The sequence below is a fragment of the Myxocyprinus asiaticus genome, chromosome 6 (assembly GCF_019703515.2).
Source record: "Myxocyprinus asiaticus isolate MX2 ecotype Aquarium Trade chromosome 6, UBuf_Myxa_2, whole genome shotgun sequence".
Lineage (NCBI taxonomy): Eukaryota > Metazoa > Chordata > Actinopteri > Cypriniformes > Catostomidae > Myxocyprinus > Myxocyprinus asiaticus.
Genome location: NC_059349.1, coordinates 16,591,519 through 16,606,626, shown reverse-complemented (window position 1 = coordinate 16,606,626; position 15,108 = coordinate 16,591,519). Strand labels below are relative to the sequence as shown.

The window sequence follows — 15,108 nt, the reverse complement described above, 5'->3', positions numbered from 1 at the left end:
TCATACCTCAAACGTGAATTTCTTTTTTTTTTTTTTTTTTTTGTATGTAATTCAAAACGGCTTCAAAATTCACGTTTGAGGTATGAAAGTGATGTTGTCGAACAAAACGTCCATGTTTATAATATTAAGTTATATTTACCATGCATTAAAAAAAAAAAAAAAAATCAAATAAAAAATAAACATTTTATAAACCCATAGGAAAATCCAGAGGGAACCCATGGTAAATTAGATTTTTGGGGTTCATCTACAAATTGACGTCACCGCTGAACAGCTCTCCACACCTTATTCACAGTAGCGCCATCTTTGATATTTGATGGGAGTGAAAACGGGGCTGTGAGGGATAGACTTACTGTCCATCTCTTCAATGACTAGCAATGTAAAAAGCTATATATATATATATATATATATATATATATATATATATATATATATATATATATATATATATAAAGCTCCTAGATCACATCAAATTTTCTATGACTCATGTTGTCTGGAGTTTTTTGTCTACTGAATGTTTTGTCAGCGGAAGGATCCAAAACACTTAAAACATATGTAGAACCCTTTGAAGAGACTGTATGTCTTTCCCTCACAGCCTCCTTGTCATTCCCATCAAAAATCAAAGATGGCGCTGCCGTGAATAAAGTCTACTGTGCAATCTGAATGATTGCCTAAAGGTGCACTCAGTAACTTTTGTCTTTGTGTCATCTTGGACTTACACTGACATCTAGCGGCTTGGATGCAGCATCATTTAAAATCAACAATTTCAGTTTCAGATGTCATTGTAGACGTTTAATATTCACAGTCAGACATGATTACTTTAATCAGTGAGTGAAAGTGTCAAATAACAGGACAGTTACTGAGATTAAGTGAGTAGTTATTCAGCTGGTCATGTGATTCTAACATGGCAGCCCCCATGTGTGGACCCTCTCCATGTAGAATAAAACAGCTTTTATAAGGTTACTGATATGACTGGAGTCTTCATCTTATGTCAGTGCTCATGATTTCCTACATACTGTATATTGCAAAATTACAATTCATGTCTTTAGGAGTTAAACTTTTATAATGAGGAAAAAATTAAGAGTGCACCTTTAAAAATCGAGAGTGAAAGACGTACATTTTTTTATCCAGATAGGGTACACAGATTTTTAATGAATTGTCAAATGAATTTCTCAATTTAGTGGCACATTTAATTGCACACAATTCACAGAATGCATGTGACATTGCCCACAGTCATAAAGTATGACACAATGACAAGCAAATTATGTCATAATTGGGCTGAGTTGCAGCTCAAAGAGGACACATGAAAACATGTGACCAACCAACTTTTGCATTAATCAAAACCTTTCAATATTTCCTCATCACCCCATTTTTGTACAGCTTGCCATCTGTCCATGTATAATAGTAGGGTTTTATGCACAATTACAATAGATTTATTCATGTGGATTCAGTTATGAAATGAGGTCTCATATCACCCCTTTGCCCACATTCATGCACCCCACGATCAGGACATTTCAGAACTATGATCTTCTTTCTCCTCCATAGTTCCCAATTAAAATGAAGTCACATGACAGAAAAAGGTTTGACATTCTTTAGAAAATAAATGTGTATTTATCAGTGTGGCTTTAAGCTATTCAAAGTGGATAAAAAGGTAAATTGTAGCATAGCCATCAAGTTAAATTAATACATGTTTCAGTGTCTTAAATGTCTGTTTATACAGTATATCTACTTGTGGATGCCATGATGACATTATCACATATCCTATCCTTTGCACGGGCTTAGAGATAAGGTTCCTGTTTCCTCTAAAATAAGCTTGAATTAAAGTTAAATTACATTTAATTGAGAGATTTAACTGAGATTTGAAAATGTTTACAAACAATTAAATGTATAATCATGAGAATAGCAGTAGTTTTGTTTTTCTGTAATTAAAATTCTTATTGTTTATCTTAAATATGATATAAGTCTATAACCTGCAACTACTCTGATGATATGTAAGAACCATTAACAAGCACTCAGGGTGCTAATAAAGATTAATAAAAGATAGTGTGATGTGATACTGGTTCCTGGAACACAGACAGTTTACATTCTTTCTTTGAGATCAAGGCAAAGCATACTGGATCTGATTTCATTTCTAATCTAATCCTACAACAGGTTCTCTGCTCAGACAATGCATAAGATTCATAAATGCTGGCAGTAGGCCAGACTGCAAAGATAATGAATGTCATGTGTGTGGTTGAATTGCTTGATTTAAGCTAAAATATAACGTCTTTCAAAAATAGAACAAGATTGTACACTCTTTAAGTACAGCTGATTGTCTGTCTAGTAACAATATTTAGGCATAGACTATGTGTAGATCAGACAAAGTTGACCTTTGACTGAGGGAGTGACTCATTGACACCATGTTACTAAGTGAAGACATTTGTTGGTGCTCTACGAACAATGGACTTTTAAGTCACAAAAGCTCCATTTGTTGATAGATACTGTACATAAAGAATAAAATGCAATTTTACCAATAAGGACTATTGCATAAAATAACAAGCTACCTGCACCATTTATTAGCAGTGATCTGAAGTGAACTGAAATGAAGGTAGTGTACCACAAAAATGTCTTCACACATCTTTCTAATGATGAGTAAAGTTTCATAAGAACAGTTCACACAAATGTTCTTTTGCAGAGAAACCAGGAATTTGTCCCTTGTGAGACTGGGCTGGACTTTTGGTCTGCAATTGCACATTAACTGCCATTTATTTTTAAAATGATGCGTGTTGCTCACACCCACATCTGTCTTTATTTAACATGCTTTTATAGTATGTGGTTAAGTATATGCTTCTTTCTCCTCAAGTCTACCCACTGGTATTGTAAAAATGAGCCTGGCTTTTGTGGGCAGAACCCTGTTCTTGGAACAATATGAATGGTCAGCAGGGGCAGGGCTTTATTTAGGATGTGCTCTGCTTATACATACAAATTGTGAGATTTTCAAAGATAAAACTGTAAACACTTCCCTTAGGTTGTCTGGCTCAGTATATTTAACAGTATATTTACTGCTAGGCTTTAGCCTTACAATTTCTTTCCTTGCTGAATCTGCAGCAAAAGACAAAAAAATCCCAAGATTCTTAAAAAAAAAAAATTAAAAAAATGTTTTGTATTTTTGCACAAATTCAAACATATTATTCATTTTTAAGGGGTGACCAGTGGCATTAAGTGAATATAAACATACACACAACTTCAAAAAAATTATATTATGTTGGACCACAGGAACAAACACCTTTGCATTGACATTCAGTAGCATTCAATGCACCAAGCAGGTAGCATAAAATAAATCTTGTATCACAGTGTGAATGATACACATATACTAAAATAATAACATACAGTAGAATCATACAAAAAACATAAGTGTAAATCTACCTTTACACTGGACTCACATATTTTTATTTCCTACCAAGAAGGCTTAAATCCAGTGATTTTACACGTTTTCCAAACAGAGATCTAAAAAAGCATTTAAGGGATAGTTCACCCAAAAATGAAAATTCTCTCCTCATTTACTCATCCACATGCCATCCCAGATGTGTATGACTTTCTTTCTTCTGCTGAACGCAAGCAAAACAATTTAGAAGGATATTTCAGCTCTGTAGGTTCATACAATGCAAGTGAATGGTGACCAGAACTCCAAAAGCTCCAAAAAGCACATAAACACAGTATAAAAGTAATCCATAAGACTCCAATGGTTAAATCAATGTCTTCTGAAGTGATCCAATCAGTTTTGGGTGAGAACAGACCAAAATAGAACTGCTTTTTTACTGTACATTTTGTCATTGCCGTCTCTAGGTACGATCGTACTATCAAGCTCGATTACACTTCCTACTGTTTGACGCATGTGCAGAGCGCTAGATGGTGCTAGCAAGATAATCGAGCTGGAAATCATGATCGGCAAGGAGAATGCAGATGTCAACATTTTTGGTGAAAAAGGAGTCATATTTTGGTCTGTTCTAAAACAAACCTGACTGGACCAAATCAGAAGACATTGATTAACTGGAGTCTTATGGATTACTTTCATGAAGCTTCAAAGTTCTGGTCACCATTCACTTGCATTGAATGGACCTTCAGAGCTGAAATATTCTTCTAAAAATCTCTGTTTGTGTTCAGCAGAAGAAAGAAAGTCATATGGGTTTGGAATGACTTCTTTCCTCAAGCAGGTCTGGCACCTGTTTAAGTAAGGACCCACAAATACAGGACCAAACTTATTTTCTAAAAACTTGTTGCAGCAGTAATAGCGGAGAGAGTCTGTGTAGCCATGGAACGCAAGGCAAACGTGGGCACGGAGAGATCCGTGAGGAGGTAGAGCTGGTGCTGGGGATTCTGCAGCCCGTAACACTTACACTCATCGGTGACAAGGTAGCACTGCACCGGGACGTGAGTAAAGCCCTGAGAGAAATCCTCAAGGGTGGGTTTGGAGGTAGATGAGATGGATGTTTCCTCTGAGGGAAAATATCGAGTCACTGCAAATGTATAGAAGAGGCGAAGAAGCTCCAAACGCCTAGCTGATGAGATGAGGGGAGTAGCCTCTGCAGGAGCACTGCCACGAATACGTGGGCAGAAGGTGACTGCACGTCGGGATTCACGACTGATGAGTAGGAGAGCCTGGACGTCCCAGCGAAGGTTCACAGATGGAGGCAGAGTGGAGCGGTCAGCCTGCTCGAGACAGCTCCGAAGAGTCTCCACCAAAGGGGACCAAAAACGACTGACAAGCTCATTCTCCGCCTTGTACAAGGAGGGTTTGGGGCCACAGAGAACACATACGTTAACCCCAGGGAGCAGTTTGAAACAGAGCAATCGAATGGCGACGGTGGGACTGCCTTGGGGCAGGAAGACTGGATAGTCGCATGAGGAGGTGCCGGAGAGTGAGTGTACCAATGCTGAGAGCACAACAACTTCTTGGGGAGCCAGTCGCGACCACCATTTTTCCGTGGCCTGTCCCACTCGGCCGTGCACCAGCAGGCAGCCGAATTCACTATCCGCTGCCTGGGTGAAGGACTCTAGGGCTTCCTGAAGCAGACCAGAATGGGAGGGCAACAGGCAGTCAGCGCATTGCGTTAAATGTCCCATAAATCCCTGGTCGTCATTAACACGCTCCAGGAGCATGTCAATGAGGCGGTAGCAAGAACGCAACTCCCGTTTAAGTCGCTCCACGTTGCGTATGTTTGCCAGCTCGTCCTGTCCCAGGACCATGACCATGCAGTTCCACACGTTCTCCAGCAGGCGGCGCAACTGCATCTCACTGGTGGAAGAGCTTCCACCTCCACTCACCGCAATCAGCATCAGGCTCTCCTGAAAGACCCCCCAAACCACACGACTGCCCCGCTCTGTCTCGCAGCTCGATAACTGAGCCCCATGTCCGGCACCAAACATATGGACACCGTTTAAAGAGCCGATGATGGAAAAGGGAAGCGGCTTGGAGGATCCTCGTGAGAACAGTGGGACTCCACTGGAGGCTGTGAGGCAAAGCAGCTGGAGGGTCTCAGCCTGAAGCATAGTGGCTGGATTGGGCTGGAGGTGACTCTAAAAGTCTTATCAAACCTTTAAATGACACAAAGTAGTAAATACTAAATTCAACATATCTTGATGAACATTATTGACTATCTGCAGACTCTACATAACACCACTGTACTAACTGGAAAAGCTGATCTCCATGTAAAATACGCATGCAAACCTGCGTCAATTTAAGTGAGGCTTTTATGGCAAAAAATAGATGTTTGATTCTTAAGAGTCTAGTTATGTGAACACTGAACTCACATGCTAACTCAAGTTTACATTTACAGACTCTTTCAAACACCCAGTAATCAGTTACCTCGTCTTAACTAAAGACTTTCAGATTCAAAATAAAAGTGCTAATGACTTGGTTATGTCGTTGCTAATAACGATAAAAACACGTTAATTTAACTTGCCTGTCTTTGGGGGTTGTAAACTTAACGTCTCCACAGCAACATCTCAGGCAATAGTGGTTCCGCTTTTTTCTTCGAAGCCAATGGAGGTGACATGAGACAACATGATGGCTTTACACCGCCACCTGTCGGACACTAAATGTGCGTGCAAGTAAAACTCCGGTACGCTTTTTATTCGCTCCATTAAGAATTATCAAAGTCTTTTTAGCAAGTCAGTTCACTCGACGGCCATTTTTGGAACCCTCCCGATGAGCTATTGTTCTATGTATACAAGCGGCATGCCAGTGCAGCTCCTATCTGCTTGAATAGGGAAAGATCGAAACCTCCAAAAAGGTTGGTCAAGATTACGACCAAAGGACATATTTCAAATTAGCCGTAAAATCTGACTACACTGGTATCATACATTGTGCTTCTTCACCTCAGATTACGCGAAAAAACTGAATTATCCCGGTTTGTATAGCAAATGCGCATGCGCGTTCTCGAGATGATTGGCAGGCGATGTCTGTATCTAAAAGGTGATTGGCTCTTTTACCTGAAGGCGGGACTTCCTTTCTACATCTGTTGACCGTTGGTGACCGTTGGCCGTTCTAATTTCTCCCATTCATTTTAATAGAAGTGACCCGTCTCTGCTAAATACTCCCTGGAATTATTCAATGCTGAACTGCGATTAAATATTTATTGGGCTCTTTTTTCCTTTCTTTTTTGTCTGGAACGATGACGTCCCTAAGAAATACATTAAAATCTAGTTAACACAAAATGAGTACTGGTACGCACCTCTACTATGATGAACATATTTCAATTTCTTAGTTCAGAAAAAAAAAAAAAAAGTATTTTTTTCTTCTTCTGGGGCTTAAAGTCCAAAACGTCTAAGTGGTGTAACCGTCTGGAGAGAAAAAGAAAAAAAATAATAATAATAATAAAAAAAAAAAAAAAAAGAAAGAAAAAAGTTATTAATAATAAAAAATAAAAGCTTTTTTAAAAGCTTGAAATTCTTGAAAAAATTAGACATGTTAGCATGAGTATTTTGGAAAAATATAGTATTATTATTTCTTATATAATTTTGTTATAAAGATTATTTATATTTAAAAAAATAAATAAAAAAAGTTTGTCCAAATCAAAGTCAGGTGGTGTACCCAACATGCAGGTAGCCATTCTGTGGTTGTGATACACACACACACACACACACACACACACACACACACACACACACACACACACGAGAGAGAGATTATAAAAAGTCACATTCTGTTCAGGTCACATGGAGTAACTCTTGGAGTAAATTTCATGATATTCATGACCTAATTCATTAAAAAAAAAAACCTTACGATAAAAAAAAGCATATTAGATTTTTATTATTATTATTATTATTATTATTATTTTAAATTAAAGAATGTAGTGAACCATCATCTGTATTTGGTGCAATGAAAGTACTTAAAGGAATAGTCATCATGCCATGTCTCATCATTTACTCATCCTCATACTATCCAATATGTGTGATTTTCTTTCTATTAAAAAAAAGTTTTAAATATTGATCTATTTCTTACGTACACCTAGCGTTTCACTTCAGAAGACTAATAAATCCACTGGAGTCTTATGGATTACTTTTATGATGGCTTTATGTGTTTTTTGGGGCTTCAAAGTGTTGGTACCCATTCACTTGCATTGTATGGACCTACAGAGCTGAGATGTTCTTCTAAAAATCTTTGTTTGTGTTCAGCAGAAGAAAGAAAGTCATACACATTTGGGATGGCATGAGGGTGAGTAAATGATAAGAGAATTTTCATTTTTGGGTGAAATAACCCTTTAAATACATTTTACTTAATGCACTCAAAACAATTTACTTTAAAGGTGCTGTAAGTGATTTTTTCATGGAAAAGTATGCAAAAAATTGTCCTACTCCCTTAAAGATATTAATGAAATAAGTGCCCTGAGATATCTCACCGGTCTCTGTGACAGCTGTACACTTTGAAAACAGCAAACTGTGTCCGGGAACCGCAGACATTGACGTTTTTCACCTGTCAATCATTTTGCTCGTACTCATAGTGTTGTATTTGAAGCAGATCATTCAGGCTATGATTCATAATGTTTGTCAGTTGAGGGCGCTATTGTGCCACTATTGAATTTGACAGCCACAGGAACAAACAATGCTGCTCTTTTGCTCCATTGTGGTCTCAAAATTATCTTTGGAGGGAGGGGTTTTGGAATGCGGGGGCGTGACTAATTCAACAGCTCAGTCACATGAAAGCTTCAGAATGCTAAAATAGCTTACAGCACCATTAACTATTGTCAGTTTTACTCAATCCTTCCTTGTCCATATTACTAAAAAAAATTCTGTAACCAAAAGAACTTAAATTAACAGTTAATTCAACAACACAAAAAGTGTCTTGTTAGCTTTACTGATCATTATCTGTTGACCTCTGTCATTAACAAGCCGTTTTCTCCCACAGATCTGCCGCTCACTGGATGTTTTTTTGTTTTTAGCACCAGTCTGAGTAAACTCTAGAGACTGTTGTGTGTAAAAATCCCAGGAGATCAGCAGTTCCAGAAATACTCAAACCAGCCCGTTTGGCACCAACAATCATGCCTTGGTCGAAATCACTGAGATCACATTTTTCCCTATTCTGATGATTGATGTGAAAATTAACTGAAGCTCCTGACCCATATATGCATGATTTTATACACTACACTGCTGCCATACGATTGGCTGATTAGATAATCGCATGAATAAGTAAATGTAAAGGCGTACCTAATAAAGTGGCCAGTGAGTTTGTGTGTGTTTTTTATATATATATACACACATACACATACATATACATATATACATACATACACATTGTTGGCCAAAAGTTTGGAATAATGTACAGATTTTGCTCTTATGGAAAGAAATTGGTACTTTTATTCACCAAAGTGGCATTCAACTGATCACAATGTATAGTCAGGACATTAATAACATGAAAAATTACTATTACAATTTGAAAAAAAAATATTAACTATTAACTACTTCAGAGAGTTCTCATCGAAAAATCCTCCACGTGCAGCAATGACATCTTTGCAGATCCTTGGCATTCTAGCTGTCAGTTTGTCCAGATACTCATGTGACATTTCACCCCACACTACCTGTAGCACTTGCCATAGATGTGGCTGTCTTGTCGGGCACTTCTCACGCACCTTACAGTCTAGCTGATCCCACATAAGCTCAATGGGGTTAAGATCCATAACACTCTTTTCCAATTATTTGTTGTCCAATGTCTGTGTTTCTTTGCCCACTCTAACATTTTCATTTTGTTTTTCTGATTCAAAAGTGGCTTTTACTTTGCAATTCTTCCCATAAGGCCTGCACTCCTGAGTCTTCTCTTTACTGTTGTACATGAAACTGGTGTTGAGTGGGTAGAATTCAATGAAGCTGTCAGCTGAGGACATGTGAGGCGTCTATTTCTCAAACTAGAGACTCTGATGTACTTATCCTCTTGTTTAGTTGTACATCTGGCCTTCCACATCTCTTTCTGTCATTGTTTGAGTCAGTTGTCCTTTGTCTTTGAAGACTGTAGTGTACACCTTTGTATGAAATCTTCAGTTTTTTTGGCAATTTCAAGCATTGTAAAGCCTTCATTCTTCAAAACAATGATTGACTGACGAGTTTCTAGAGAAAGCTGTTTCTTTTTTTGCCATTTTTGACCTAATATTAACCTTAAGACATGCCAGTCTATTACATACTGAGGCAACTCAAAAACAAAAACAACATTAAGCTTCATTTAACAAACCAAATAGCTTTCAGCTGTGTTTGATGTAATGGCAAGTGATTTTCTAGTACCAAATTAGCAATTTATCATGATTACTCAAGGATAAGGTGTTGGAGTGTTGGCTGCTGGAAATGGGGCCTGTCTAGATTTCAACAAAAAATGACTTTTCAAATAGTGATGGTGCTGTTTTTTACATCAGTAATGTCCTGACTATACTTTGTGATCAGTTGAATTCCACTGGTGAATTAAAGTAACAATTTCATTCCGAAACAGAAAAATCTGTACAATATTCCAAACTTTTGACCACCAGTGTGTGTGCGTGTGTGTGTATATATATTACTTTATCCATTGATCAGTTGCTGTGCTAACCATAGCATAGTGACCAGGTTGCACTCAGTATTGCTTCCCACCAGCATGTATTTAGCATGATAACATTTCCTATCTAGTCAACATTTCACCAAGAGTGTTTCATCGGAATTATTTTAATGCGTTAAATTTTGATGGGTTTATTTGATTCAGTAAAGTTTCCTCTACTTGAAGAATTCAAGTTGAATTTACATGGTAATTTTAATTTAATAAAACTCATTTCAAATATGAAACCATTGTCCATGATTGACTAAATATCAGCCAGATAGTATGTGTTTGGTTACACAATTTGAATTCATTAAATAATTTTTTTGTAGAAAATGCTATAAATGTTTGTTTTTTTAATTTATGAAACCAACATAGACACAAAGATTACATTTCTTCGAACTTCAGACATGTATAGATTTTTAATTGGACAACCTTATTTGTCAATAGCCCTTATACATATACTCTATTTAACATGATAATTTAAACATTTGTGGATATCCTTAGTACTTTTAAACATTAAAAAATAGTTTGATATTTAATATTTGACATTTCGTTGAAAAAAAGTGACTTTTTCCTTCAAATTTTTTATCATTCCTAATTTTGGCATGGTATCATTAATTCATTCAGCAGCCAGTCGACAAGCACCTGAAGACTATTATGTGTTCATTCTGTACACTATTTTTCTCTGTATATTCACCCCTGACTTCTAACAAAAGTTGGTTAACTTCAGATTTTCATCTAAACTATGTAAGTCAAAAAAGAAAGGACACCGATTTTTTTCTTTTTAAAAGTTTTATTTAAGTCTCGCTTTCTGTTCCTTTTTTTTGTTACTCCACTATCATGACATACCGATCAGCCAGAACATTGAAACCACCTGCCTAATATTGTGTAGGTTCCCCCTCGTGCCGCCAAAACAGCGCCAACACGCATCTCAGAGATTATATTCTTCTCACCACAATTGTACAGAGCGGTTATCTGAGTTAATGTAGACTTTGTCAGTTCAAGCCAGTCTGGCCATTCTCTGTTGACCTCTCTTATCAACAAGGCATTTCCGTCCACAGAACTGCCGCTCACTGGATGTTTTTAGTTTTTGGCACCATTCTGAGTAAATTCTAGAGACTGTTGTGTGTGAAAATCCCAGGAGATCAGCAGTTACAGAAATACTCAAACCAGCCCATCTGGCACCAACAATCATGCAATGGTCCAAATCACTGAGATCACATTTTTCCCCATTCTGATGGTTGATGTGAACATTAACAAACTCCTGACCCATATTTGCATGATTTTATGCACTGCATTGCTGCCACACGATTGGTGGATTAGATAATCGCATGGATGATTGCTGGTGCCAGACAGGCTGGTTTGAGTATTTCTGTAACTGCTGATCTCCTGGGATTTTCACACACAACAGTCTCTAGAGTTTACTCAGAATGGTATCAAAAAACATCCAATGAGTGGCAGTTCTGTGGACGGAAATGCCTTGTTGATGAGAGAGGTCAACAGAGAATGGTCAGACTGGTTCGAACTGAGAAACAAAGTCTACGGTAACTCAGATAACCGCTCTGTACAATTGTGGTGAGAAGAATAGCATCTCAGAACACTATTCTGAGATGCGGGTTGGCGCGGTTTTGGCAGCACGAGGGGGACCTACTCAATATTAGGCAGGTTTTAATGTTGAGGCTGATTGGTGTATATAGCATAGTATGTTCTGAGAAAATAGCTAAATGGCCAAGCCTCCTCGTATTATAGTAAACAGTATCACAATGTCAAGACTATATGTGCCAGTGAACTATAATTATTCAGTTTAAGTTCAATATACTGGAATGCACACAGGGGCAGCTATTAAAAGAAATAGTTCACCCAAAATGAGAATTCTCTTATTATTTACTCACCCTCATGCCATCCCAGATGTGTATGACTTTCTTCTGCAAAACACAAACGAAGATATTTTGATGAAGATATGAGGTGTTTTGGTCCTTACAAAGCAAGTGAATGGGGTCCAAAACTTTCATGCTCCAAAAAAGACATAAAGGCTTCTTTAAGAAAATCTTTATGACTCGAGTGGTTTAATCCATGTCTTCTAAAGCGATACGATTCATTTTAGGTATGAAACGTACCAAAACAATAACTATTTAAAGCTTGATTACACTTTCCTGCAGAGAGCAATGTACAGAATTATTATTTTTGGGTGAACTATTCCTTTAAATTAAAAAGCAAAAAAGTAAAAGGAAAGAAATACAAAGTGTGACTGTGAGCCACTTTTTATCAGCTTACAAATTACACTGGTAAGAAGTTTTACATCTGTGAATTGGATTGAATGATTGTTTTTTCACTTTCAAAATGGGGGCTGGGGGCAACCAAAAACAACAAATAATTTTAGCACAATTATTTTAGGAATGAATGAGAAGTCAGACAAAAATCACTCCTTGCAACATGTCAAGATTCTTTCATTACATCAATATAGACAAAATAACATAATTGATCGGAATGCAGTTTTATGGCTTTTTGATCATTTTTCTTCATTAAAAAGGCACCAGAGAGGAATGACAAGAATGTTGCACCTCACAGAAGATAAATCAGTAAAATTGAGAAAGAGCCATTTAGAGAGGCTCCTTGGCAAATTTGGGTGCAGTACGCAGAACTGGCCCGGAGTGGAAAGTTGAGACATCATCGCAGTGATAACAGTCCTCGTTACATGCCCATTCGAATGCTCTGAATGATCTGGAATATTGCTAGGGAGAGAGAAAACAGTCAGCTTTAGAGTGACATTACAGATGGCCGACACTACAACCTTGGAAAAGCTGAGGAGGCAAAATATTAAAGACCTGAACTTAGTAGAGTCGAGGCTTATAATAACATCAGCACTTAAATACCAGCTTTACTGTAAAGTTTAAATGGAAAGATGTCCGTTTCTTCCTGCTTTACATTTTTTGAAAAGTAAGGAATGTATGCTTTCTGGTTTCACATTACTGTTCAACCAGATCAAAAGGTTGCCAAATCCAAGGCACAAAAGTAAGGACAAACAAACAGAGAGCAAGTTGACCAAAAAACATGGGCTAAATTGTGATTTGTTCAAAGCAAACAGATTCTCATTGGAAGAGGGCAAAAACTTTGCCAAAGCTGGCAGTTTTCCAGACACCCAGGCCACATCTTAACTTCATAAAGACAACTATTTCTGTGACCATATGGGAACAAACTGGATAAAGCTGTTAATATGACAGCTTTTAAGCTATAGGCTATGTCTTAACAGACATCTGACATATTTGTGATCCTTAAAGGGATGGAGTTCACCCAAAAATGAAAATTCTCTCATCATTTACTAACGCTCATTCCATCCCAGATGTGTATGACTTTTTCTTCTGCTGAATGCAAATGAAGATATTTAGAAGAATATTTCAGCTCTGTAGATCCATACAATGCAAGTGAATGGTGACCAAAACTTTGAAGCCCCAAAAAACATATAAAAGCAGCATGAAAGTAATCTATATGACTCCAGTGGTTGTGATGCAATTTGTTTTGAGTAAGAACAGACCAAAATGTAACTATTTTTTTTACTGTACATCTTGTCATTGCAATCTCAAGACGATCATAATTTAAAGCTGCTAGTGCTTGACGTGTGCACAGCGTGCTAATTGGCGCTAGAAAGTGTAAATTAGCTTGAGATCGTGATCGCCGAGATCTATAGTGAAAAATGAGTTATACTTTGGTCTGTTTCTCACCCAAAACTGATTAGATCGCTTCAGAAGACATGGATTAAACCACCCGAGTCTTATGGATTATTTTTATGCTGCTTTTATGTGCTTTTTGGAGCTTCAGAATTTTAGTCACTTGCATTGTATATCTTCATTTGTGTTCTACAGAAGAAATAAAGTCATAAACATGTGGGATGGCATGAGTAAATGATGAGAGAATTTTCATTTTAGGCAGAACTATCCCTTTAATGAATCCAAGGAGATCCATTAAATGCCTGACAAGGAGTACCTTAAGCACTTTTACTGGCAATGTTTATCAAAGCTGCTCTGAGAGTAGCAACACCTGCAGATCCACGTGTTTTACCACGTGAAACTAAGATAAAGCCATGCTATCAGTCCAAGTAAATAGTGTGCATTATTATCTCGGCCTTCACTGCAGTGCAAATTTTGACAGAGTGCCAAAAAAAGAAAGTGGAGGTCAGCTTTGTCTACCTACCTTTAACTCAAGTTTGCGTGAAAACAACATCCTAACCCATGTCTGCGTTTCAATAAAAGCCGTTTATGTATTTGTGCAGATGTAGTTACTCACCTGAGCCACAGACAACAAAGATGAAGAGTGCCAGGAGCCATGGTCCCACCGAAACTTTGTCGTCAACGGTGTTTCTCTGCATACATTTACATGTGTATCATTAGTTGCGCTGTTTTGTAGTGATTAGGCTAGCGATTAGTATCATTCTGTGACATCTCGGTATATAAGAGCCCCCATTCTACTACCAAACAAGATAATAATCTGCAATGTATGTCACAAATACTTCAATAAGATCTAGCAAGTTCAGTTCCGCTGATACATCGAGCACCTCTTGTCGAGTCTGAGTTGTCATACCGATAATTTGACGTTGCCTCTCTGGGTGATGTTTTTGCTGTGCTTCTCGTTGGCCATGCGAATCCTCTGTTTGGCGACCATTGTTGCAAATGCTGGTGACAAAGTGTGACAAAAATGACCGAAACAATCTAACTAGCGTGAGGATGAAGAGAAACTACGTCGATTTTTGTCTACGTGCACAGAATTTAGGCTCCGCCCACACCGGAAGACCGCAAATGGGCTGATGCTTTGTCAAAAAAGTCCACCTGTGTTTGGTCCAGACACTGTGGGCGAATTCCAAACGGAAGTGATCATCCCTATGCCCTACTCCTTTTTTTTTTTTTTTTTCGTTTGAAACACCCTTGATGAAGGGAGTATTGAAAGACGTACGTCACTTCCACTTTATGTTCGCCTGAACGTTACCATGACGCCGCAGCGCAGCTGTTCTAACAACAGGAATCTCTTATTTATTGCTGTTAATATGTTGTTGCAAATAAATATACTTTTTGGAATATTTTTTTATT

The 15,108-nt window shown here is 37.7% G+C and overlaps 2 protein-coding genes across 2 annotated transcripts; both read right to left on the bottom strand.

Annotated features, from left to right (window-relative positions):
• Window positions 1-1,129: 1,129 nt before the first annotated feature.
• On the bottom strand, window positions 1,130-10,663 carry LOC127442019 (protein fuzzy homolog). Its single transcript, XM_051699687.1, has 2 exons — window positions 5,940-10,663; window positions 1,130-5,571 (listed from the first exon to the last, which is right to left on the bottom strand). Exon 2 carries the CDS (start codon window positions 5,524-5,526, stop codon window positions 4,243-4,245), a length of 1,284 nt encoding a protein of 427 aa, XP_051555647.1. The 5' UTR covers window positions 5,527-5,571; window positions 5,940-10,663; the 3' UTR covers window positions 1,130-4,242.
• A 140-nt stretch (window positions 10,664-10,803) lies between these two features.
• Window positions 10,804-14,863, bottom strand: LOC127442040 (stress-associated endoplasmic reticulum protein 1-like). Its single transcript, XM_051699712.1, has 3 exons — window positions 14,606-14,863; window positions 14,312-14,387; window positions 10,804-12,762 (listed from the first exon to the last, which is right to left on the bottom strand). The coding sequence occupies exons 1-3, from the start codon at window positions 14,684-14,686 to the stop codon at window positions 12,722-12,724; spliced, it is 198 nt and encodes a 65-aa protein (XP_051555672.1). The 5' UTR covers window positions 14,687-14,863; the 3' UTR covers window positions 10,804-12,721.
• Window positions 14,864-15,108: the final 245 nt, after the last annotated feature.

Bases quoted from the DNA above. Each gene is read 5' to 3' on its own strand.
- LOC127442019 (XM_051699687.1), bottom strand. From the start codon at position 5,526: ATGCTTCAGGCTGAGACCCTCCAGCTGCTTTGCCTCACAGCCTCCAGT.
- LOC127442040 (XM_051699712.1), bottom strand. From the start codon at position 14,686: ATGGTCGCCAAACAGAGGATTCGCATGGCCAACGAGAAGCACAGCAAA. The intron at 14,388-14,605 runs GTATGACAACTC...AAATGTATGCAG, and splicing joins GAGGCAACGTCAAATTATCG to AGAAACACCGTTGACGACAA. The intron at 12,763-14,311 runs GTGAGTAACTAC...CTCTCTCCCTAG, and splicing joins CTTTGTTGTCTGTGGCTCAG to CAATATTCCAGATCATTCAG.